This window comes from Anabrus simplex, chromosome 2, assembly GCF_040414725.1.
Source record: "Anabrus simplex isolate iqAnaSimp1 chromosome 2, ASM4041472v1, whole genome shotgun sequence".
NCBI lineage: Eukaryota > Metazoa > Arthropoda > Insecta > Orthoptera > Tettigoniidae > Anabrus > Anabrus simplex.
Window position 1 is genome coordinate 910,644,722 of NC_090266.1, and position 25,853 is coordinate 910,670,574.

At 43.2% G+C, this 25,853-nt stretch overlaps 1 protein-coding gene across 2 annotated transcripts in view; it reads right to left on the minus strand.

Annotated features, from left to right (window-relative positions):
* The window catches only part of LOC136863184 (serine/threonine-protein kinase meng-po), a 397,968-nt gene that overhangs the window by 218,659 nt on the left and 153,456 nt on the right, over positions 1-25,853 (minus strand). For both annotated transcript variants that reach the window (XM_067139538.2, XM_067139540.2), the window contains exon 3: positions 19,476-19,562. In XM_067139538.2, coding sequence (XP_066995639.2) covers positions 19,476-19,544 — 69 coding nt within the window. In that variant the 5' untranslated portion in view covers positions 19,545-19,562. The remainder of the gene's footprint in view (positions 1-19,475; positions 19,563-25,853) is intronic.

A 25,853-nucleotide genomic window follows, 5' to 3' on the forward strand; every position in this document is an offset into this window, starting at 1 on the left:
AGAAAACCTGCTGCTAGATTACCGCTCAGTCTGAGAGAGGATCCTACTCAATAGATCATCGCCCAGTGTGAGAGAGAATCACACTTATTAGATCACCGCTACAATCAGACTGAGATAAGATCCTTTCTACTAGACCACCGCTCAATCTCAGAGCGGATCCCCTCACTACATCACCGCTCTCGATCAGGATCCCGCTAACTAAATTAACGCCCAGTCTGAGAGAGCATCCTCCTTACTGGAACATCGCCCAGTCTGAGAGAGGATCCCATTCACTAAATAACCGCTCAGTATGAGAGAGAATGCCACTCTGTCTAAAGGGAGTGAGCTCCTGTAACATGTGACGTGAGAGAGGATACCGCTCACTAGATCACCACTCACAATAGGTCTGAAAGAGGATTCCGCTCACTAGATCACCACTCATAAGCTGTCTGGGAGAGGATCCCGCTCACTAGATCACTGCTCACAATCAGTCTGAGAGAGTATCCCGCTCACTAGATCACTGCTCACAATCAGTCTGAGAGAGGATGCCACCTACTAGATCACCACTCAGTCTGAGAGACGATACCGCTCACCAGGTCATCGAGCAGTCTGAGGGAGTATCCCGCTCACTAGATCACTGATCACAATCTGTCTGGGATTACACACTCACTATATCACCGGTCGGTCTTAGAGAGGATCTCATTTACTAGATCACTGTTCAGTCTGAAAGAGGATCCCGCTCACTGGACCACTACTTACAATCAGTCTGAGAGTGGACCCCACTTACTAGATCACCACCCAGTCTGAGAGTGGATCACACTCACTAGATCACCGCTCACAGTCAGTCCGAAAGAAGATCCCCTCACTAGGTCATCACCCACTCTGAAAGAAGATCCCACACAAACTATCACTGCTCACAATCATTTTAAAAGAGGGTCCCGCCTACTACATCCCCGCTCAGACCGAGAGAGAATCCCGCTCGGTAGATCATTGCCAAGCAGGAGTGATGATCCCGCTAATTAAATCACCACTCACAACCAGTCTGAGAGAGGATCTCACTCGGTCTAAAGAGAGTGAGCTGCTCTAACATGTGACGTGAGAGAGGATACCGCTCAATTGGTCGTCACTCACAATCAGTCTGAGGCAGCATCCCACTAACTAGATCACCACCCAGTGTGAGAGAATATCCCACTCACGAGATCACCGCTCACAATCAGTCTGGGAGATGATCCCGCCTATTAGGTCACCACTCAGTCTGAGAGAGGATCCTGCTAACTAGAGCATCGCCCAGTATGAGTGAGGACCCCGCTCACTATATCACCGCTCTCAAACATTCTGAGAGAGGATCACGCTCACTAGATCACCACTCACAATCAGTCTGTGAGATGATCCCGCCTACTACTTCACCACTCAGTCTGAGAGAGGATCCTGCACACTAGAGCATCGCCCAGGATGAGTGAGGACCCCGCTCACTATATCTCCGCTATCTAACATTCTGAGAGAGGATCACGCTCACTAGACCACCACCCACAATCAGTCTGAGAGATGATCTTACTCACTAGATCAGTGCACAGCCGTAGAGAGGATCACGCTCTCTAGATCATCACTCACAATTAGACTGAGAGAGGATTTCATTCACCAGATCAGCGCTCAGTCTGAGAGATAATGCCGTTCACTAGATCACCGCCCACACTGCAGGAAGTCAGCTGCTCTAACATGTGACGTGAGAAAGGATTCCACTTACTAGATCACAACACGGTTTGAAAGAGGATCCCACTCACCAGATTACCGCTCGGTCTGTCAGAGAATTCGGCTAACTGGATCATCTCTCACTCTGAAGAAACTAAGCTGCTCTGACATTTGACTCAAGAGAGACTCCCATTCACTAGATCTCGCCCACTCTGAAGACAGTGAGCTGCTCTAACATGGAACGTGAGAGAGGATCACACTAAATAAACTATATCGACGCACCGAGCTGTGGTCCCACTGGTTTAGCACTCGGTCTGAGCAATGTGAACTGCTCTAGTGCTCTGTAATATCTTCTCTTTCAATGGTTGGTGTCTTCTCTTTGATACAGACCTGATATACAAAGCACTAGTTAATGGCGTCACAGCTCTGTGTGAGAGAGGATCACACTCACTAGACTACTACACTGTCTGTGGGAGAATTCGACTCACTAGATCATCGTCAGTCTGAAGGAGGAGGAACTCTCTAACTGGATCACCGCTTAGTCTGAAGAAAGTGAGCTGTTCTAACACGAGACGTGAGAAGGGATCCCGCCCATTAGATCATCATTAGCTGTGGAATGAGAGGTTCCCACTCATTAGATGAATCCAGCGAGCTGTGGTCCCACTGGATTAACACTCGGTCTGAACAATGTGAACTGCTCTAGAGGTCTGTGATATCATCTCTTTCACTAGTTGGTGTCTTCTCTTTGATACAAACCAGAACTACAAAACATATTATTTGTGTTCGTTAACCACGAAGACGAATCACCTTGAAAGCTCGTTCCTGAAAGGATTAATTTGACGTTTTAATTTCATCATCCTATCACTCACCGCACTTTTCTATAGGACATCAGGCATGGTCGCGGAGGATTGTCTACTGTGTGCTAAATTATTTCAGAATTATGTTCGAGTTAATGGTATGTAAAGCAAGACAGATTTTACACGAACTGACCTCCCCGTTCTCAACTTCAGTGATCTAATTTTCAGCTGAGTGACGTGTACGTGTGTGTCCACCAAATCTGTCGGGACGGAACGAAACAACAGCGAGAAGAAAAGCTACTGTAATCCTACCGAGCAGAATATAAGTTTGACAGTAATACTTGTTTGTGCATCTTTATAAGTAGGAGAACTTCTTGGAACCATATGCTATAACGGTGTTTCATTCAGACTTTGATGTGGCTACCGAAGTAATTTTAAGAAGTCTCACCATTGTGAACGCATCTACTGGTTTCGAAATCTTAACTACTCGTATATGGAATGTACCAGGTGGCACAGCCACCCCTTAGTGTTATGAAATAGAACCAAAATTAAATTTCTCCTTAAAGTCATAACTACCGGGCGAGTTGGCCGTGCGTGTAGAGGCGCGCGGCTGTGAGCTTGCATCCGGGAAATAGTAGGTTCGAATCCCATTATCGGCAGCCCTGAAAATGGTTTTCCGTGGTTTCCTATTTTCACACCAGGCAAATGCTGCGGCTGTAACTTAATTAAGGCCACGGCCGCTTCCTTCCAACTCCTAGGCCTTTCCTATCCCATCGTCGCCATAAGACCTATCTGTGTCGGTGCGACGTAAAGCCCCTAGCAAAAAAAGTCATAACTGCTCTGAATCCTGCCTATGTGTCAGCAATGAAATTGAGCCTTGAGCCCAGAAAAGGCAATAAGGCTGTGTTCTACGGACCATTGTACAAACATGCATTTACTGCTGCCTGAAATAACACCTGTACCCATAATACGATCCAATGAATAGGTTATGCCACGTGATCTGTATTATTATTATTATTATTATTATTATTATTATTATTATTATTATTATTATTATTATTATTAATTTTTAGTCCGTTTACCCTCCAGGGTCGGTTTTCCCCCAGAATCAGCGAGGGATCCCACCTCTACCGCCTCAAGGGTAGTGTCCTGGAGAGTGAGACGTTTGGTCAGAGATACAACTGGGGAGGAGGACCAGGTGGCCTCGCCTGCTATGATGAACAGGGGTGTTGTGGGGGATGGGAAGATTGGGAGGGATAGACAAGGTAGGTAAGGAAGAGGGAAGGAAGTGGCCGTAGCCTAAATTGGTACCATCCCGGCGTTTGCCTGGAGAAGAAGTGGGAAACCGCGGAAAATCACTGCGTGAATGACTGAACAGGGATTCGAACACCCTTCTACTCAGTTCACCTCCAGAGGCTGAGTGGATCCCGTTCCAGTCCTCGTACCACTTTTCAAATTTCGTGGCAGTGCCGGGAATCGAACCCTGGCCTCCGGGGGTGGAAGCTAATCACACTAACCACTACACCACAGAGGCGGAGTACGTGATCTGTAATGATAGAAAAGTAAATGAACTCCGCAAACCGTGACTGAAAACTCTGGCAGGGATATTAATGGAATGACATTGGTAGACGAATGGGTTTGAGTGGTGTCTTTAAAAGTAGGAAAGATCACAATATGAAGATAAGGTTGGAATTCAGGAAGACAAACTAGGGCAAATATTCGTTTATAGGATGGGGGATTAGGGATTGGAATAACTTACCAAGGAAGATGTTCAATAAATTTCCGAATTCTTTGAAATCATTTAAGAAAAGGCTAGGGAAACAACAGATAAGGAATCTGCCACCTGGGCGACTGCCCTAAATGCAGATCAGTGGTGACTGATTGATTAACTTTCGAAGTGGAAGGGCCGCAGTTTAACAGAACACTTCTACCGTGTACTAGGCATGTTGTTTTTGTGGCTGAGTCGCTAATGTGTTGGTAACCAGTGGTATCAGAATACTGATAGTATAGTGGTTCGACTCAGCCGTACACATTTTTTGAACGATATATCGTGCTCCATTGTAACGGGGATACAATGTTTATCAACACCTACTAGGTCACATAACAGCACTTATTTACTTAAGATGCATTCCAGAGACGAGTATGTTGGTACGTTTCTAATTTATGGAGAAACAATGCAGGCGGCATTCGAGTCGCAACGCGTGGATCGTGAGCAGTTTTCTGACATACTACGAAACACATTAACTGTGGTCAGCTGGGACACTTGGAAGGGTACCTCCGGTTAGGGATGCTCCTCTAATGTCTGGTCCAAATTAAGAGGCTATTTTGGACTCTGTCCGGAATAATCCTCACATTGCTACACGGACACTTGCACGACAGACCGACATTAGCAGGTCGTCTGTTATGCGAATATTGCATATCAATACATTTCACCAATATCATCTGCTGTTACACCAGCAGCTACACGGACGTGATTTCAATGCGTAAGTACCATTTTGTCAATGGGCATTACGCAGTGTGACCATTGATGCAGCCTTTTTGTCAATAGTCCTGTTTTCAGATGAATCACTATTTCACCGCAATGGGATTGAATCGGCACAATATGCACTATTGAAGCGTGGAGAATCTCCACTGGGAAAGGCACAATATGCACTATTGAAGTGCGGAGAATCCCCACTGGGTGAGAAACAATACTGAAGCGCGGAGAATCCCCACTGGGTAAGGCACAATATGCGCTATTGAAGCGCGGAGGTTCCCCACTGGGTAAGGCACAATATCCACTATTGAAGCGCGGCGAATCCCCACTGGGTAAGGCACAATATGCGCTATTGAAGCGCGGAGAATCCCCACTGGGTTAGGCACAATATGCACTATTGAAGCGCGGCAAATCCCCACTGGGTAAGGCACAATATGCGCTATTGAAGCGCGGAGAATCCCCACTGGGTGAGGCACAATATGCACTATTGAAGTGCGGCGAATCCCCACTGGGTAAGGCACAATATGCACTATTGAAGCGCGGAGAATCCATGAAGCGCGGAGAATCCATACTGGGTAACGCACAATATGCAAAATTGAAGCGCGGAGAATCCATACTGGGTAACGCACAATATGCAAAATAGAAGCGCGGAGAATCCGCACTGGGTAAGGCACAATATGCACTATTGAAGCGCGGAGAATCCCCACTGGGTAGGGCACAATATGCACTAATGAAGTGCGGAGAATCCCCACTGGGTAAGGCAATAATAATGTTATTGTTTTTACGTCCCACTAACAAATTTTGACGGTCTTCGAGGACGCCTATATGTCGGAAGTTTGTTCCGCAGGAGCTCGTTTGTGTGCCAGTATATCTACAGACGCGAATCTGACGTATTTGAGCATCTTATATTACCACCGGACTGAGCCAGGATCGAACTTGCCAAGTTAGGGTTAGAATCGTCTGAGCCACTCATACCGGCTTGGGTAAGACAGGACGAATTTCAGGTATAGTGGTGAGTAAATATCTGGTGTGGGATCTAGGACGGCAACCTAATCGAACCATATTTCTTCGACGGCTATCTGACAGAAAGTACGCTATCTTCAGTTTCTTCAAGATGGTGGAGAACGTACCACTGCTCAACCGATTACGAATGTGGTTTGAACAGGACGGGGCCCCTCCTCCCGTATCAATAGTCGTGCGGAACCATTATCATGCCTCATATCCTAATAAATTTTCCCACCAGATCACCTGATCTTGGGCCACTTGATTTCTTTCCTGTGGAGTCACCTTCGGCAACTGATCACCGAGGCATGGCAAGCTGTTACACCTTACATTTAACAGTAAGGAAGAATGTCTTTACAACGTCCTGCTGAAACCTGCATAAACCAAAGTGGTCAATATTTTGAGCACTTGCTGCGCTAAATATGTAGGCTACCCTGCTTCCAACCCGGCAACATAACATCGGATAAAAATGTCTTTTTCAGGACCGAATAAGAACTTGCTCGTTGGAGGATGTAGGAATCGGCATTTTTTGAATGAAATAAGAATGTTTATAGCTTGGGAATTGCACCAGTTTCCTAGCACTTGGCTCCGTAACCGCAGCGATGCGTGATGTCACCTTAGCTCCGGAGAGCCGTGACATATGACTGGCACGTGTGGAATCTCTTCGTAGTACTAATAGACACTTCCTGCCCAAACGTAAGTCAAATTCCCAGCAACATACTATCAGTTAGCGCATCAATTGTAATGTTAATTACTAAAATTATGATTCCCGTTTATTCAAGCCCGGGTTTCAATTTTCCAACAACATGCTATCAGTTAGCGCAACAATTGTAATATTAATTACTAAAATTATGATTTCCGTTTATTCAATATTCATTAAAAAAATGTGGTTGTGTTCGATTCCTGGCCAGGTCAGGGAACTTCTTTTCAAGGTATCCCTTGCCTGTCGTGAGTAGTGACTAAAAGGGTAAAATCATCTAAGAAAGGGGCGTATTAATCCATTTCTTTTCTCCCAAAGTTTACATTACATTATCTGAGGTGAGGCAAATGCTGAGACTGTACCTCATTCCACTATTCTTCTCACGATATAGTTAATCGCATTAAATTACGTTAAAAAAGTGCAATAACTTTAACTCTCCAATTCTCCACTGTGGCAGAAGATGCTATTTCATATCAGTGCCAGGGGCTCCCAACTTAGATAGCGCATCAATTGTAATGTTAATTACCAAAATTATGATTCCGTTCATTCAAAAATAATATTTTTTGTGACTATACGAAGCTGCTACGACTAGTAGGCCGGGTGCCTCCCTTTGAAGGAGTTGAACAGTTAAGTTTTGATGTAGATGAGAGTTAACTCTCTCTTTCAAATGTGCCTCAATCACCGTCTCTTTAAAAAAACATGTAGATGTTCTTTTCTGTTCAGAACACAAGAGACTGTATGGTGACTGTTCAAATCTTTCCTGTTCATTACAAAATACACGTCTATTTCATATTCATGAACAAGGTAAGTTAACAACAGACAATATATGTTCAAAACACCAAATATATGCGTTGTACGCTTTCAAAAAATTGTCAGGCATGCAGCCATGTTGCACACAATGCATTTCCGGTCCTCTCTCCTCCCTCCTCCCACACAGCTGAGACATGATTGAACCTGCACAGTTTTCGAACGGGAGGACAAGCGCCGTCCGAGCCATTCAGCGTAACAGCGTAATGTAGGTAGTAGTATACAATTTCTAATTAATAGATTGTGTGTGCTGGAAAAGCATTCCATTCCTCTCCCCAGTGAGGGGCATATAACGCTGATAATGGTTATTTATCTGTCGGATGGGGACGTAAAGCCTTGTGCAGACCCCTCGATGCTAATCGACAGGAGAAGGGATTTTTAACCTCTCCGTTCCTACTATGATATATAACATGACATTCGTTTTATCTTATTATCTTCTCTGATGGAGGGAAGCCGTGGTATTATGTCGCCTTCGGATCGGCCATGGTATCGTAACTCACTTGCATCCTTTGAAAGGAGAACCTCCTCCGGTGTGTACCTGCGGTGACCATCTTACCGTGGTACACATCCTTACGGAGTGTACGGACCTGGTCGATCTTCGCCGTAGTTTTAATCTCCTGAGTACCATCTCCCTTATCTTGCGTGATGACGAGCAGTAGGCAGGGATAGTGGTCTGTTTTATCGTGTGTAATGTTGTGTTTTGTGCTAGTGTATTTGTGTCCATTGCGCTTTTATCCTATTGACTTGATTTTAGTTTGTGTTGCGCATTTTAATGTGTAAATTTTATTTGTACTACCAGGCAATGCCTTACTCCTTTGTCTCCTATATTTTCTCTTATTTTATTCCTAAATAAGGCATTGCGAATTAGATCCACTGACTGTTTTAATTTCATACTCATTTTTCATCACCAATTTTTAACTCTAGTCAGTGGATATGTTTTACAATTTTAACTGTCACATATCATGTCGTCCACCTAGTTTCATTAGGGGCCGATAATTTCCAGTTACTAGATTTTGTATGCCAAAAAAGCCTTGCATAAATTCCAATCCTCTCGGCAGTGTGAGCATATAACACCGTTTATAGTGTCCGGCTCCGTGGCTAAATGGTTAGCTTGCTGGCCTTTGGTCACAGGGGTTAAATTCCCGGCAGGATCGGGAATTTTAACCATAGTTGGTTAAATTCGCTGGCACGGGGCTGAGTGTATGTGTCGTCTTCATAATCATTTCATCTTCATCACGACGCGCAGGTCGCCTACGGGAGTCAAATCAAAAGACCTGTACCTGGCCAGCCGAACATGTCCTCGGGCACTCCCGGCACAAAAAGCCACATGCCATTTCATTTCATTTACTGTTCATAGTTATCATGTCCGTCGGATGGAGACGTAAAGCTTTGAGCAGACCTCTCACAGTAAAACTAGGCCATCTGTCCATAAAACTGAGCCAGATGAGGAGGAGGGAAGGGCATCTCACCTTAAAACTAGGCCATATGAAGATAAGCCCCTCCAAAATTGCGTCTGTGAGGGAGAAGGGTATCTAGCCGTGAAACTAGGTCAGATGAAGAGGAAGGAGGGACATCTGACCGTAGAACTAGGCCCTGTGTTCGGCTCCATGGCTAAATGGTTAGCGTGACGGCCTTTGGTCACAGGGATCCCGGGTTCGATTCCCGGCAGGGTCGGGAATTTTAACCATCATTGGTTAATTTTGCTGGCACGGGGGCTGGGTGTATGTGTCGTCCTCATCATCATTCCATCCTCATAACGACGCGCAGGTCGCCTACGGATGTCAACTCAAAAGACCTGCACATGGCCAGCCGAACATGTCCTCGGATACTCCCGGCACTAAAAGCCATACGCCATTTCATTTCAGTAGGCCCTGTGAGTAAAATTGCGTCTGTGAGGAGGGAAGGCCATCTGGCCATAAAACTAGGTCCGACGAGGAGGTGGGAAGGGCATCTGACCATAAAACTAGGCCCTGAATCCAAAATGGCGTCTGTGAGAGGGAAGGTCATCTAACCGTAAAACTAGGCTAAACAAGTTGGGGGTAGGGCATCTGACCGAAAAACTAGGCCCTGTAAGGAAAATGGCGTCTGTGAGGAGGGAAGGTCATCTAACCGTAAAACTAGGGCAGATAAGGAGGAGGGAAAGTCATTTGACGGTAAAATTGGGCCTCGTGAATAAAATGGCGTCTGTGAGGAGGGAAGGCCATCTACCTGTAAAACTAGGTCCGATGAGGAGGAGGGAAAAGCATCTGACCTTAAAACTAGGTCCTGTGGGGTTAGGCGCTTCCAAGATGGCGTCTGTGAGGGGGTAAGGACATCCGACCGTAAAACAAGGATGTGTGAGGATACGCCCCTCCAAAATGTTGTCTATAAGAGGGGGAAGGGCATCTGACAGTAAAACTGGGCCCAGGATGGCGATTGTAAGGTTAGGCCCCTCCAAAATGGCGCCTGTGAGGTGGGAAGGGCATCTGACCATAAAACTGGACCCAAGATGGCGACTATGAGTTTAGGTCCCTCCAAAATGGCGCCAGGAAGGGCATCTGACTCTGCCTTTCTGCCTTGTCCCTCCCAAATGGTGACTGTGAGGTTAGGCTTGTTCTCGTACGCAAAATCACGAGGTTGGAAGAGCAACTTGCCGTAAAACCGGAGTTCCTGTCCCTCCAAAATGGCGACTGTGAGGTTAGGCTTGCTCTCGTGCGAAAAATTATGAGGTGGGTAGGGCAACTCACCGTAAAACTAGGCCGCATGAGGAGGGCCGTGCATCTGACCATAAAACTGGGCCCTGTGAGGTTTGACTTTCTCTCGTACGCAAAAGGGAAGGGCACCTGACCGTAAAACTGGGCCCTGTGAGCTTTGGTCCCTCCAAAATGGCGTCTGTAATGCTAGGCTTGCTCTCGTACGCAAAATCCGCATAGCACCATACCCTTACTACTCAACTAGGGGTCAATGACCTCGTGGGAAAATGCTGACGTAGCACCCATTGTTTTAGAACATACATTGTTCCACTACAAAATAAATGAATACCGGTACATCGAAGAGAAAATATAAATTGATAATAGCATTAAACTATATTTGCGAGTTTGCCACGTCAAACTGGAATCTTTCTTGCACATTTTTACAAAGGTAACGCTATTTTTGTTGTTGAAAAAACATAGTTGCTTACATAAATCGGTTATTATCTTACTGTGTGCCTGTCATTTTGCCCTTAACCGAAAGTTCAGTACCTGGAAGTATATTTATTCTGCACGCATTTTAATCTGTCAGCTTTCAGGATTTCATCGGATAAACTGCTTTCTTGGCCAGCCTTCGGTAGTTTCAGAATCGAAAATAGCTGCTTTAAACCCTGAACGAGGAAACTTGTGATAGTATTCTCTCAAGATAGTCTTAATAATAACATTTTCCATTTGCTCCCTGGCACACTGAAGATGAATAATTTCTAGCTGTAACTGCATTTGCTGAAGAATGGAGTTGCATATACACTGACTGACAGAGCAAATGCAACACCAAGAAGGAGTGGTCAGAACTGTATGCCAATTGCAGGGTAGACTGACGTCACTGAGGTATGCTCATGATGTGAAATGCGCCGCTGTGCTGCGCACGTAGCGACGATAAATGGGACACGGCGTTGGCGAATGGCCCACTTCGTACCGTGATTTCTCAGCCGACAGTCATTGTAGAACGCGTTGTCGTGTGCCACAGGACACGTGTATAGCTAAGAATGCCAGGCCGCCGTCAACGGAGGCATTTCCAGCAGACAGACGACTTTACGAGGGGTATGGTGATCGGGCTGAGAAGGGCAGGTTGGTCGCTTCGTCAAATCGCAGCCGATACCCATAGGGATGTGTCCACGGTGCAGCGCCTGTGGCGAAGATGGTTGGCGCAGGGACATGTGGCACGTGCGAGGGGTCCAGGCGCAGCCCGAGTGACGTCAGCACGCGAGGATCGGCGCATCCGCCGCCAAGCGGTGGCAGCCCCGCACGCCACGTCAACCGCCATTCTTCAGCATGTGCAAGACACCCTGGCTGTTCCAATATCGACCAGAACAATTTCCCGTCGATTGGTTGAAGGAGGCCTGCACTCCCGGCGTCCGCTCAGAAGACTACCATTGACTCCACAGCATAGACGTGCACGCCTGGCATGGTGCCGGGCTAGAGCGACTTGGATGAGGGAATGGCGGAACGTCGTGTTCTCCGATGAGTCACGCTTCTGTTCTGTCAGTGATATTCACCGCAGACGAGTGTGGCGTCTGCGTGGAGACAGGTCAAATCCGGCAGTAACTGTGGAGCGCCCTACCGCTAGACAACGCGGCATCATGGTTTGGGGCGTTATTGCGTATGATTCCACGTCACCTCTAGTGCGTATTCAAGGCACGTTAAATGCCCACCGCTACGTGCAGCATGTGCTGCGGCCGGTGGCACTCCCGTACCTTCAGGGGCTGCCCAATGCTCTGTTTCAGCAGGATAATGCCCGCCCACACACTGCTCGCATCTCCCAACATGCTCTACGAGGTGTACAGATGCTTCCGTGGCCAGCGTACTCTCCGGATCTCTCACCAATCGAACACGTGTGGGATCTCATTGGACGCCGTTTGCAAACTCTGCCCCAGCCTCGTACGGACGACCAACTGTGGCAAATGGTTGGCAGAGAATGGAGAACCATCTCTCAGGACACCATCCGCACTCTTATTGACTCTGTACCTCGACGTGTTTCTGCGTGCATCACCGCTCGCGGTGGTCCTACATCCTACTGAGTGGATGCCGTGCGCATTGTGTAACCTGCATATCGGTTTGAAATAAACATCAATTATTCATCCGTGCCGTCTCTGTTTTTTCCCCAACTTTCATCCCTTTCGAACCACTCCTCCTTGGTGTTGCATTATCACTGTCAGTCAGTGTATGTCAAACTGAGATGCAAGATTGTCCAAGTGGGTTGGCTCTCTGCAGTCCAACAAGTATTTCAGAATACTGTCCGAGATCACACTCTTAAAGAGAATGTTTACCTGAAGTAAGCATTGAAAAGTGGTTAGTGTTATTATTGTAGCAGGTAGGTGCGTGACATAACGAATGTCGGCCATGTTCTAAGACGAAATTCCCTTTGTTACATCATTTTCTTTAATATACACACGTCCTAAAAATGCCTGCACGTTGTTTGTTCGCCCTGACGCGTACTTCATTAGGAATTATGGGATAGGTTATTAAGAAATGGAGAGCCTTTCCAAGAACATCATGAAGAATGTATTAAATACTGAAAAGAATAGACCAACATAATTGCAGAAAATAAGCACACCGGTCAACAAATTAGTCACACTAGTTCGCACGTACAGAGGGATCGTTAATCCTGTACAGATGGCGCTGCGAATGGGACCCGTGCTCAACCGCACGCGCACTGCCTCTATGTGGGCATAAAGCAATAGCGATCAGTGAGACATTGATGTTTTAAGCGGACAGTGTGGATGAAAGAATGTGGCAAAAAGGGGTAATCGTATTTCGCCCTGCCCATGATCATGCGGTGCGTGAAGTTGCTGGATTTGTTGGTGTTTCGCAGCGGGGCTCTTCAACGTGTATACAAGCACGTGGCCAGGAAACACGAGGTCAGAATTGTGGTCGGTAAAAGATCCTGACTGAGAGGGAACGGAGGCGCTTTTCATGGCTTGTGAATCACAATTCCCGATAGGAATTGCTGCAGTCAGTGAATGGAGGTCCATCCCAAACTGTTAGCGGGAGAACATTGCTTCAGGAACTGCACGCAATGAACATTTCGAGTTGGTCACCTCGCAAGAGGCCATTGCTCACACAGGCACATAAGCCTGCGCGTCTTCAAAGGGCTTGAAATAATCAAACGTGAACAGTAGCAGACTGACAGAACGTAATGGGGTCTGACTAATCACGTTTTTTATTCCAATGACGCACGTCGTCGAGTGCACTGAACGCCAAATGAAACACTTCATAACGGATGTCTGCAAGGTCAGGTTCAAGCTGCAGGTGTGTCTGTGATGTTTTGGAGGGGTTTTTCATATTATGGATTGGGCCCGCTCACTGAGGTGACCACTAACATGAACCAGCATGTTTAATTAAACATTCTTGATGATCAGGCGTTGCCTTTCAGTCAACATCCGCACGATGAGTACGCTATTGATACCCCGAATTTTCAAGATAACAACAGCAAAGTTCATCGGACTGGATGCATATGTGACTGGTTTTATGAACAATCCCCCACCCTATTACATCTCGATTGGCCTGCAAAATCACCTGAATTCAATCCCGTTGAAAATCAGTAGGATATGTTGGAACAGCGGGTAAAATGTCGATAACAGCATCTCCGCAATTTGGTGGAATTGCGCGATCAAATCCTCAGCGAGTTGCTTAAACTGGATGCGACGTAACCTGCCCATCCTTGTGGGCTCACTTCCTAACCGAATCCAGGTGGTTGTCAAGTCCAGAGGCTTAGTTACATGGTATTAAATGATGCTTGTAATGATTTCTCCAGGGGTGACTATTTCTTTGTCCGGTGAGCTTACTTTGGCCTGTCAACAAGGACAAACGTGTTATTGAATTCGGTCTCTCTATGACTTTTCAGTAGGAAACGGAGCCTCCATAGACGTCCAGAAGGAGTTGCCGTATGCCATAGCATACCAGGGATCAAGTTGACAAAATCATCTTGAGGGAGGCGATTCCATCCTTCGACGGGGCCCTCGATGACCACTTGGCGGGTCGTCATGTCTCATGTCTCATGCATACAATTCATGTCCGGTGACATCGCAAGCTATTTCATAATGTCGGACTCCTGGAGGAAACTTCTGTCACTCCATATGCTCTTGCGTTGTCGTCCTATTTCTTCGAGGCATAGAAGCAAAATTTGTCGCAGCAGATCGCGAAAGGAACACTGGCCTGTTAGAGTGCCGTCAATAGGTACGAGGGGATCCGCCGTCGTAACGCTATTCCAGTCTGAAGCATGACTTTTTGGACGTCCTGCAGCCTCGCACCCGATCCCCTATTCCTCCAGACCGTTGTGATAAAAGCGTCGGGGTGCAAGGCGGTCCTAATTTCGTCCCCATTCACGGTGTGTTTGGGCTCACCTCTGACTAGTAGCCAGTGGGCGCATTCTGGTGCCTATCACAAGAAAGAGGTCTTGAGCTACTGTTGCGGAGCGAGGGCGACCAGCCCGTTGAAGATCGGCCACTGAATTTTTCTGCCGATATCCGTAGCACGTCACCGTAGTTGACTCCTAGGCAGTCTGCAGCAACTGTCTGCATTAGGTCTTGCTGGACCAGTGTGACGATGCGTGTTCGGTTGAACTGTGTGGTGGGTCATCTAGGCATGGCCACATGCAGCGAGTGAGTAGGTAAAGGCCGTGAAGTGGGCAATCTGCTTATCTGCTGTAGACAGCAAAATGTGGGGGAAGAGATTGGTCCCAAAAGTGGCCGTACATCAGACGGCCCCGCGGATGTTCAAAAATGACGCATTTTGCAAGATAAAGAATGTAACTTTTATGAAAACTGTGTGAACAATGTAACCGATTCTTGCTTGGAATGCCCGTACTGACTAGTGAGAAATTCAATACCTTGGGGAAAACAATACGACCAATTCTGGTACTTTCCAGAACACTAGTGTCATTGTTTGAGAGTAGTGAACATGAGAGAACTACTGTATTGAGTGTGGACAAAAAATGAAGTCAAACAAAGGAAGGAACTGTAAAATCGAAGCACTGAACGGTGTGATAATAAATGACATTTTTAAGAGATTCTCGAAATCCTTATAAAAGGTAGAGTGATATCTTTGTTCCTGGGAAATTTAGAACCTAACGAGGTAAGTAGAACAATGTTGCAACACATGCAGGAGCATTTGAACGTATATTTGCATTGATAAGTAGCCTATATCAAGAAATACCATTAGGAGGTTACTGACAAGGTATACGAAGTTCAAAATAACGTCTTACTAATGATGATGATGGTGATGATGGTGCTTGTTGTTTAAAGGGGCCTGGCATCTAGGTCATCGGTTCTCTTACCAATGGACTCATTTCAAAAGATGACTTGTAATAAACAAGAGCTCGCAAAACAACATTGGGACATACTTCCATCAAAGCAGACATCGGGAGGACAATATTTGCGGAAACCGGTTTACATTGCATTATCCTCATTCCCGCTCTTCTAGAACAGGCTCCTTTCGGTGAAGAAAACAAAGATATTTTGGACACGTGTCGGCATATTCCACAAGTGTGCCAGACCTTAGATCAAAACTTACTCAGTGGGAAGCTAGAAATATCATACTAGGCTCCAGATTCAGACTGTTGATAAAATAATGTTTACGACTACTTTGAGTGCTAAGACTTGCTTTTATCATATTTTAGAAAGATAGTGTAATTAATAAAATATGTCGAAAGATTATTATTACGTGGTTTCCGTGGTTCAGAGAAGGATACGAAGCGGCTGGGTTGAATGACTGGACAAAGATTAAGTAGAGGAGAACTTAATACAACAAATTTTGAAATGTTATTTCTTTCCTTTTGCTAAAACTGAGAGAGAGAGAAAATCTGAATGAATAACCAACAAATACAATAGGTATTTAGTGAGCTCGTCAGCTCTAACAATATCAGGGACTTAGAAGTTCGAAAATCAGGTCCCAAAATTTCCAATAATTATCAGGCAGTTGATATACTAAGAAAAGAGACTTATTGCTCTTTACAGGTACAATACTGTACAAGAGCACATTTTACTCCAAGAAGGTACACTACCAAGGAGACTTAGCTCCGAGAAAACATAGTCTAGCCTAGCAGAGGCAGTCAGTTCCTTTGATACACAGAAATTTACACTAGGAACCCCATCTGGTGACCTCACTTTAGACTGTTCATCAATTACTCCACAATTACAATAACATAAGCACTGTTCCTAAAAGGAACCAAGAAGCAGAAACAATTACCGAATTACTGTTCCACTTCTCTGTCCCTAATCCATCTACACGCCCAAAACATATTACTTTCTACTGCTCTAAATCAAGAACCCATCAACACAGTAATTCACCAGTGTTAAACTCAGTGAAAATATTTCATATATATAGCAATGAGTACAGGCTAGATATATTTGTAACTACATACACATCCATAGAAAAACAATGTAAACAAATAACTTAATTGTTTTCTGTTCTAAGTTAAAATCCCACTTTGCTGACTCTTATTGTTAAGCTCATAATTTTAGTTGTCTTTCTAGTTTCTAGTTATACCATCTACCTCATCATCATTATTATCTTCGATAACATCACTACCATCATGTATAATTACAGTACTTATGCAGCTTCAAAGCAATTCGTAAATCATTTTAATTGTAATATTTTAAATACCTTTAATTTCATTTATGACTTTATTTTACAAGGATGTTCATAAGAGATATTATAATTTTAATTTAATATTTGTTTTTATCTAATGTAATAAGTCAATATATGTATATGTGTTTCACATCATTAGGTTTGTACGTGTCTGAAGCACAATAAATAAATAAATAAATAAATAAATAAATAAATAAATAAATAAATAAATAAATAAATAAATAAATAAATAAATAAATAAATAAATGTCCATACTACATGGCCTAAATGGAAAAAAATGGTTGCACATATCCGGCCATAAACAAAAGGCAAGGAGGCAATACACCTGCACTCTTTATAGAAACTGTTAAAACCCTAAGTGGGCTTACAGCCCAATGATGCAAAGGCTAATCCTACACTATAAGGTGTGACTAATGGAGAAATATTTAAGGCTGAGACAAGGTTAACAAAATGTTGAAGTTTTGAAAATATTAGTCACTCAGTGCAAGGTTGAATGGGAAACGGCAGAGGGTAATCACTCTTTGTTCCCTTTCATCACATATTTTCCAGTACTGAATAGAACCAGAGTCCTCAGACTTGCAGAAAAGTCTACATTTAAAACCACCAGTTTACAAGATTACATTAAAAGAAAAGAGGTTAAAACCTTCCCCTCAAACTATCCGCAGGAGCTATCACATGAGTAGGTAAATTCTACCATTACCTTGTGCCGCTGGATCTTTCTCAAACAGGCCTAGCCCTGCCTCCTAGGTCAAGTCGCACTCCCAAGCACTGGAGCAATTCAGGCAATACGGCCCTAAAGTGCCCTGCTTTTATAGTACCCTAAGGGGAAGCTTTCAGATCTCTTTATTGATCAGCTGGATTCCTTTACACACTCCCGGTTTTAATTGGCTAGAGAACATATTTACAAGTATCCGATAGGTTGATTACAATCGAAGGATGTAGTCAGCCGGATGAACTTGAAAGCCTTCGAAACCTTATTACGGAAGCCTGTGAATCCGTTACACCTACAATGTTACAACGAGCCCGAATGGCAGTTCAACAGCGTGCTGAAACGTTCATTACTGCAGAAGGCCATCTATTCGAACACTAACAGGCTCTTGCTCAGTACAGCGATTTAAAATACCCAACCATTCTGTCCTCGTCCAGTCCTGACTATAAAACATCCACATTAGCAGCCCTAATGGCCCAGAATAGTGACAGAATAAATAAATAAATAAATAGGTGGAATGCGCAAATATTCGCTCTGATATCCATTGTATTAGTCTTTTATAGAACTGTACTGTATTTCTATGTGAATCTTGTGCGTCGACTCCCTACAGTAGACTAATTTCATAGGTCAGTTCAAAAATAAGACGCGGTTGTGTGTTAATTATTGGTTCTTGCTTTACAGAAACCTGTCATGAGTACGCTCGTCCTCAATCACGCCTACATTATGCGCATTTGAGGACAATTTTCAGGCTTCTTAGATCTTCACTGGACTGGAGTTCAGTCCTGTATTTAGAATTCTTCGAAGCAAACGACCAGTATTTTGTTCATTTTGAAGTCCATGGAAGTATTTGAGTCAAAGAACATCGCAGAATTCCGACGAGAATGGCTTTCCGCCAAAATAGTAATGAGTCTGCCAGAATGTACAGCTAATAGTGGAGTTAGAATCATATGTGAAGTATACAAGCAGATATACCTAGAAAGATTATAAAACAAGGGAAAACGGGAGGGAAATATTGAATTTAGCTTACCAACATTAAATGAAGCATATGAAATAAAAGGGATGCTAAACGGAGAATAGGAATGGGAGGCTGTTGGGATAAAAAGATTCAGAACGAATATAAGAAGATGAATAAGAAAGTAACTGTTAGAGTGAGAGATACTGAGAAGCAGATGATCATGGCAAAATGAGACACCAAAAGAACATTATTAGAATTCTACTAAATTATTCAAAAATTGTCAAAGACTTACGAAAAGAGTAGTAAGAGGTACGGTTTGGTGCTTAATGGGTGATGCACAACGGTCATGCTATGAGTTTGGCATGAATACTAGGAGTACGGCCCATAAGAACCCCTACTGTATATGAATAAGGGTCTAAGAGAGGAACATGACGCAAATCGTTGTTTATTCTGCGGGGGTATGAATGGAAGAGGCTCATCGCTTGAGGGAATGTAGGGAGACTGATCGACTTAGGCTTAAATATTTGTGTGATGAATATAAAGTAAAAACGAAAAGAGAAAAAGAATTCCATAAAATTGAAAAATAATTAAATAAAGAGTGGTTTCACCGGGAAGAACAGAAAAATTTCCCTGTATTATAAAACATATATGCCAAAAGAAAATTACAGAAAACGAAACTAGCAATAACTTAATCAATGAAATGTAGAATACATGCTTATCCTAGATATATAACATTGTTCATCATCTAAGACAAAATGAAAAAAGTAGGATAATAATTAGCAGTGGAGACAATAAACTTTACTCGGCTTAAATGTACATTAATTTAGTTATAAATTAAATTTGAAAATTGGATCAAGGTAAATAAAACACTTGTACAAAAATGGATTGTAATAAATGAGTGCGCTCTTCCCAGCTTCAGGTGATTCAGAACTATATGGTGGGAGTATTCTATTCTATTTTATGAACGTTTGGAGGTCCGCAAGAGGTATCATAATCACGTGATTGTAAGCGCATTTCCTCGTCTAGTGCTCCATGAGATCTTACCTTCTCGAGCTCGAATTCACGGATGCGATGGATGCTGCCTCCCAGCGCCTTGCGGGACACACTGCCCATGACGCTGCTGCCAGCACCCTGTAACATATGGAGGTTAGATTCATTCTTTGTCGCTAACAAATTCCATTGTATTATTATTATTATTATTATTATTATTATTATTATTATTATTATTATTATTACAACATCTGGGCACATTATTGCTTTGTTGGAATATTTATGATCGTAAAATAACTTACGTCCAATAATGGCCACTCTTCATCTTGTGCATTTTATGTTATAATGACTCAAATCAATCAATCAATCAATCAATCAATCAATCAATCAATCAATCAATCAATCAATCAATCAATCAATCAATCAATCAATCAATCAATCAATCAATCAATCAATCAATCACTACTGATCTGCATTTAGGGCAGTCGCCCAGGTGGCAGATTCGCTATCTGTTGTTTTCCTAGCCTCTTCTTAAATGATCGCAAAGAAATTGGAAATTTATAGAACATTTCCCTTGGTAAGTTATTCCAATCCCTAACTCCCCTTCCTATAAACGAATATTTTCCCCAATTTGTCCTCTTGAATTCCAATTTTATCTTAATATTGTGATCTTTCCTACTTTTAAAGACACCACTCAAACTTATTCGTCTACTGATGTCCTCCCACGCCATCACTCCACTGACAGTTCGTTACATACCACTTAATCAAGCAGCTGGTCTCCTTTCTCCCAAGTCTTCCCACCCCAAATTTTGCAACATTTTTGTAACACTACTCTTTTGTCGAAAATCACCCAGAACAAATCGAGCTGCTTTTCTTTGGATTTTTTCCAGTTCTTGAATCAAGTAATCCTGGTGAGGGTCCCATACACTGGAACCATACTCTAGTTGGGGTCTTACCAGAGACTAATATGCCCTCTCTTTTACATCCTTACTACAACCCCTAAATACCCTCATAACCATGTGCAGAGATCTGTACCCTTCATTAACAATCATATTTATGTGATTACCCCAATGAAGGTCTTTTCTTATATTAACACCTAGGTACTTACAATGATCTCCAAAATGAACTTTCACCCCATCAACGCAGTAATTAAAACTGAGAGGACTTTTCCTATTTGTGAAACTCACAACCGGACTTTTAACCCCGTTTATCATCATACCATTGCCCAACCTCCATCTCAAAACACTATCGAGGTCACCCTGCAGCCGCTCACAATCTTGTAACTTATTTATTACCCTGTACAGAATAACATCATCTTCAAACAGCCTTATCTCTGATTCCACTTCATTACACATATCACTGATATATATATAAGAAAACATAAAGGTCCAATAATACTGCCTTGAGGAATTCCCCTCTTAACTACTACTACAGGGGTCAGATAAAGCTTCGCCTACTCTAATTCTGTGAGTTCTATTTTCTAGAAATATAGCCACCCATTCAGTCACTTTTTTTCTAGTCTAATATAACTCATTTTTGCTAGTAGTCTTCCATGATCTACCCTATCAAGTGCCTTAGATAGGTCAATCGCAATACAGTCCATTTGGCATCCTGAATCCAGGATATCTACTATATCTAGCTGAAATACTACAAGTGGAATAACCTTTCCTAAACCCAAACTGGCTTCTGTCAAACCAGTTGGTAATTTTCCAAACATGTCTAATATAATCAGTAAGAATGTTTTCCCAAAGCTTACATGCAATGCATGTCAAACTGACTGGCCTGTAATTTTCAGCTTTATGTCTATCACACTTTTCTTTATACACAGGGGCTACTATAGCAACTCTCCATTCATTTGGTATAACTCCTTCAACCAAACAATAATCAAATAAGTATTTCAGATATGGTACTATATCCCAACCCACTGTCTTTAGTATATCCTCAGAAATCTTATCAATTCCAGCTGCTTTTCTAGTTTTCAACTTTTGTATCTTACTGTAAATGTCATTATTATCATAGGTAAATTTTAACACTTCTTTAGTATTACTTACCTTCCCTATCTGGACATTATCCTTGTAACCAATAATCTTTACATACTGCTGACTGAATACTTCTGCCTTTTGAAGATCCTCGTATACACACTCCCCTTGTTCATTAATGATTCCTGGAATGTCCTTCTTTGAACCAGTTTCTGCATTAAAGTGCCTATACATACCCTTCCATTTTTCACTAAAATTTGTATGACCACCAATTATGCTTGCCATCATGTTATCCTTAGCGGACTTCTTTGCTAGATTCAATTTCCCAGTAAGTTCCTTCAATTTCTCCTTACCTCCATAACCATTTCTAACTCGATTTCGTTCCAACCTGCACCTCCTTCTTAGTCTCTTTACTTCTCTGTTATAATATAGTGGATCCTTACCATTCCTTAATACCTTTAAAGGTGAAAACCTATTTTCACATTCCTCAACAATTGCTTTAACCCATCCCAGAGTCTGTTTACATTTTTATTTACCATTTTCCAGCGATCATAGTTACTTTTTAAAATCTCCCTCGTGCCTGTTTTATCAGCCATATGGTACTGCCTAATTGTCCTAATTTTAATACCTTCCATTCTTTCACATTTATTTTTAACTACAACAAAAGCAGCTTCTTGATCACTTATACCATCTATTACTTCGGTTTCTCTATAGAGCTCATCTGGTTTTATCAGCACCACATCCAAGGTATTCTGCCCTCTAGTTGGTTCCATCACTTTCTGAATCAGCTGCCCTTCCCATATTAGCTTATTTGCCATTTGTTGTTCATGCTTCCTGTCGTTCGCATTACCTTCCCAATTGACATTTGGTGAGTTGAGATCACCTGCTACTATCACATTCCTTTCCATATCTTTTCCAACATAGCTGATGATCTTATCAAATAATTCTGAATCAGCGTCAGCGCTACCCTTTCCCGGTCTGTACACTCCAGAGACATCAAGTTGCCTATTATCTTTAGAGATGAGCCTTACACCCTGAATTTCATGTTTTTCATCCTTTACTTTTTCGTAGCTTACAAATTCCTCTTTCACAAGAATGAATACTCCCCCTCCTACCATTCCTATCCTATCTCTACGATACACACTTCAGTTCCGGGAGAATATTTCTGCATCCATTATATCATTTCTCAGCCATGATTCAACTCCTATTACAATATCTGGTAAGTATATATCTATTAAATTACTTAATTCGATTCCTTTGTTTACAATGGTTCTACAGTTGAGCACTAAGATTTTTGTGTCTTCCCTACTTGATATCCAGTTCCCTGTTCGCTTAATACCGCTCCCTAGGCCAGCCCGTTTTCCAGAATGTACCTGCCTATAACCCTTCTAAACAAGTTTCCTAACTTAATGTACCACTGCGGTTTAGGTGAAGGCCATCTGAGCGCAGATCCCTGTCTTCTACCCACCCATTAGGATCTAGAAATCTCACTCCCATTTTCCCACATACCCACACCATAGACTCATTTAAATCCCCAATCACCTTCCAGTCAGTGTCCCTCCTACACAGTATTCCACTGATAACAATCCCCGCTTCCTTAAACTTCCTCTGTGCTGCATTTACCAGATCCCACACATCCCCATCTATGTTGGTACTTATACCTGCTTGCCTTACGTTGTTAGTACCAACGTGAAACACTACCACCTTCGCCTTTCCCTCTCCCTTCTCTTCTACTTTCCTCAACACCTGCCACAACCTAATTCCTGGATAACACTACACCCTGGTTCCCTTTCTTCCACACACTTTCCCCACAGGTCTAACGATTGAATCCCCCATGACCAGAGCCTCAACCCTACCCACCTCATTTGATTCCCTTCCTTCCTGGTCAGCCCTATCTTCTCTCACTGCTGCAGAAGCTACTTCCTCCTCCCTTTTCTCCCTCCCATGACCCTGTTCCACCGTTATTTTCCTTTCACTACACTACAATTCCCTTTCCTTTCTTTTCCCCTCCTCTTACTTCCACACATCTCAGCAACAGTTCCCTGTTCCTCATCTTCCCTCGGTTGTTCTACCTGCAGTGACTCGTACCGATTTCTCACATACACCTGTCCTGAATTCTGATCCTGAGCAGAGCCCTTAGCCTGCAATCTCCTTGCCCTTAAAATATTAGACCACCTGTCTTCTACAATTCCCCCATTTCCTTCCCATCCCTCCTTTACACCAACTGTATCCTGTGCATTATTTGAGGGAGGCCTACTTTCTTTCCTGTCCTCTGAGAGAATCCTAATTATCTCCCTCAAACTCTCCAACTCCTCCCTCATACTCCTTAATGCCTGGCCACACCCACAGTTCCTACACTTGCACTCCTTAGCCTTTATTTACGGAATCATGGGAAGAAAAGGAAAAATAAATAACTTATTCTGTGCAAATAAAAATGAAAGGAAAGAAATGTTGCCTATAAAAATGAAAGGAAAGAAATATTGTCTAGGATAGTTCACAAAGATCGCACAACAACAAGGTAATTAACATAAGCTACTACTACACTACAGTACTACTTAGTTGTACGAATTTCGTTTCTTCAACACCCTAACAGAATGAAAATTGCTGTTAATTATTGAAACCGAAAGTAATATACAAGAATTAGGTCTACACAATTCTAAGCTGCAGTTAAGTCTACCCTAATTACTGCAACAGAATTCTAGCAAGAGAGTTTCTTGTTTGTTGTTGTGCTTGTTGTTTAAAGGGGCCTAACATCGAGGTCATCGGCCATAGAGAGTTTCTGATCAATATAATGGTGTATAGTATTAACAGAGAAGGAAGTTACAACATGCAGTCTTTCATAACCATATACAGGAGAATATGATAGAAATATGCGCTAGTCTCACTTTTCGAAACAGTAATTTTTTCAAATCGGCAGCCAGGAGATCTAAATGTCTCATTTTCCTACATTCCGACCAGGAATTCACATTTTACTCATTCGAGTGGGTTATTCTTAAAACCACTTAAGTGTAAATTGTAAACTTGTGTAAAAGAAAGGTAATAATTTATAATGTAGAGTGTATTTTTAAGACTGCTTCTGAAACTTAAATATAAGTTGTAGAAGTCATAGAAGCATGTAATAAACTTCTATAAAATGTTACAAATTTTGCCAGATTTTTTGAAGTTCCTGTCTTGGGGGATTTCAACTAACAAACAATATTTGATAGTTATGTTTAAATGAACAATGAATTCAGATTCCGTTTAAAAATGGCAAATGTTGAACACAATTACGTGCTGAATTATATCGATAATTATTGCTTGGACAACTACTGCCCAGCCAAATGACTTGCAGACAATAACTGGCCATACACGGACAGATTTTTTCGCAGGCCTCGCCTTTGGGGCCAGATCCGACAGACCGCCTGCCAGGCGTGACCTTCAGAGACCCGGCCTGCTGCTCGCCATCAACTGTGACACCAAGCCTGTTGTGTTGTGCAACATAATCTGTTAACATTCCAGACTCTCTCGTTAATGGAATGATCCCTTTGTTCTCGGCAGGCCAAGCCTCATCCGCTGGCCTTTCAAACTAGTTTGAAATCCTTGCCGGTCGGGTCTGCCGTACTTAGAACTGTGCGATGGACATCAAAGGAGACAGTGTCCAGAGAAAAAAAAATGTTGTTGCGGCTGTTGGAATGTGCATTTTGCTATATGTTAATTCATGCAAACAAAAACATCGATCGAAGTGGATGAAATCATGGATAGGAGAGCGAGACAGCTTTAGTTGCATGAGTCTGATACAACACCTGAGAGAAAATGAACCGGACGATTATAAGAATTATTTGCGAATGTACCACAGCGATTATGATATACCGGGCGAGTTGGCTGTGCGGTCAGTGGCACGCGGCTGTGAGCTTGCATCCGGGAGATAGTGGGTTCGAATCCCACTGTCGGTAGCCCTGAATATGGTTTTCCGTGGTTTCCCATTTTCACACCAGGCAAATTCTGGGGCTGTACCTTAATTAATGCCACGGCCACTTCCTTCGAAATCCTACGCCTTCCCTATCCTATCGTCGCCATAAGACCTATTTGTGTCGGTGCGACGTAAAGCAACTAGCAAAAAGAAAAAAAGGTAAGCATGAATGGATTTTTCTCATTATTACGTTAAATGTTTGATCCTTCTCAGTCTTCTCAGCTTTGACAGTATGAAAGTGACTGAGATATGAGTGATGCTAGTAATACCATTCCTAATGCAGCCAGTCCCTGTTATGAATGGTATGAAAATATCACTCACAGGGTCTGCTGGCGCGTGTATTTCAGTGGGCTTGGCAGACTGATATGCGAGCAACTTCTGGCTCGGCGAGGAAAGCAGCGGGAAGCTATCCCACTCCTCATTTCCCTAGTACGCTCCTTCAGTGATGCCTAGGCTATCTATGACAGCTGTTGGCATAACTGTGGAGGATCAAACCAGTCTTCG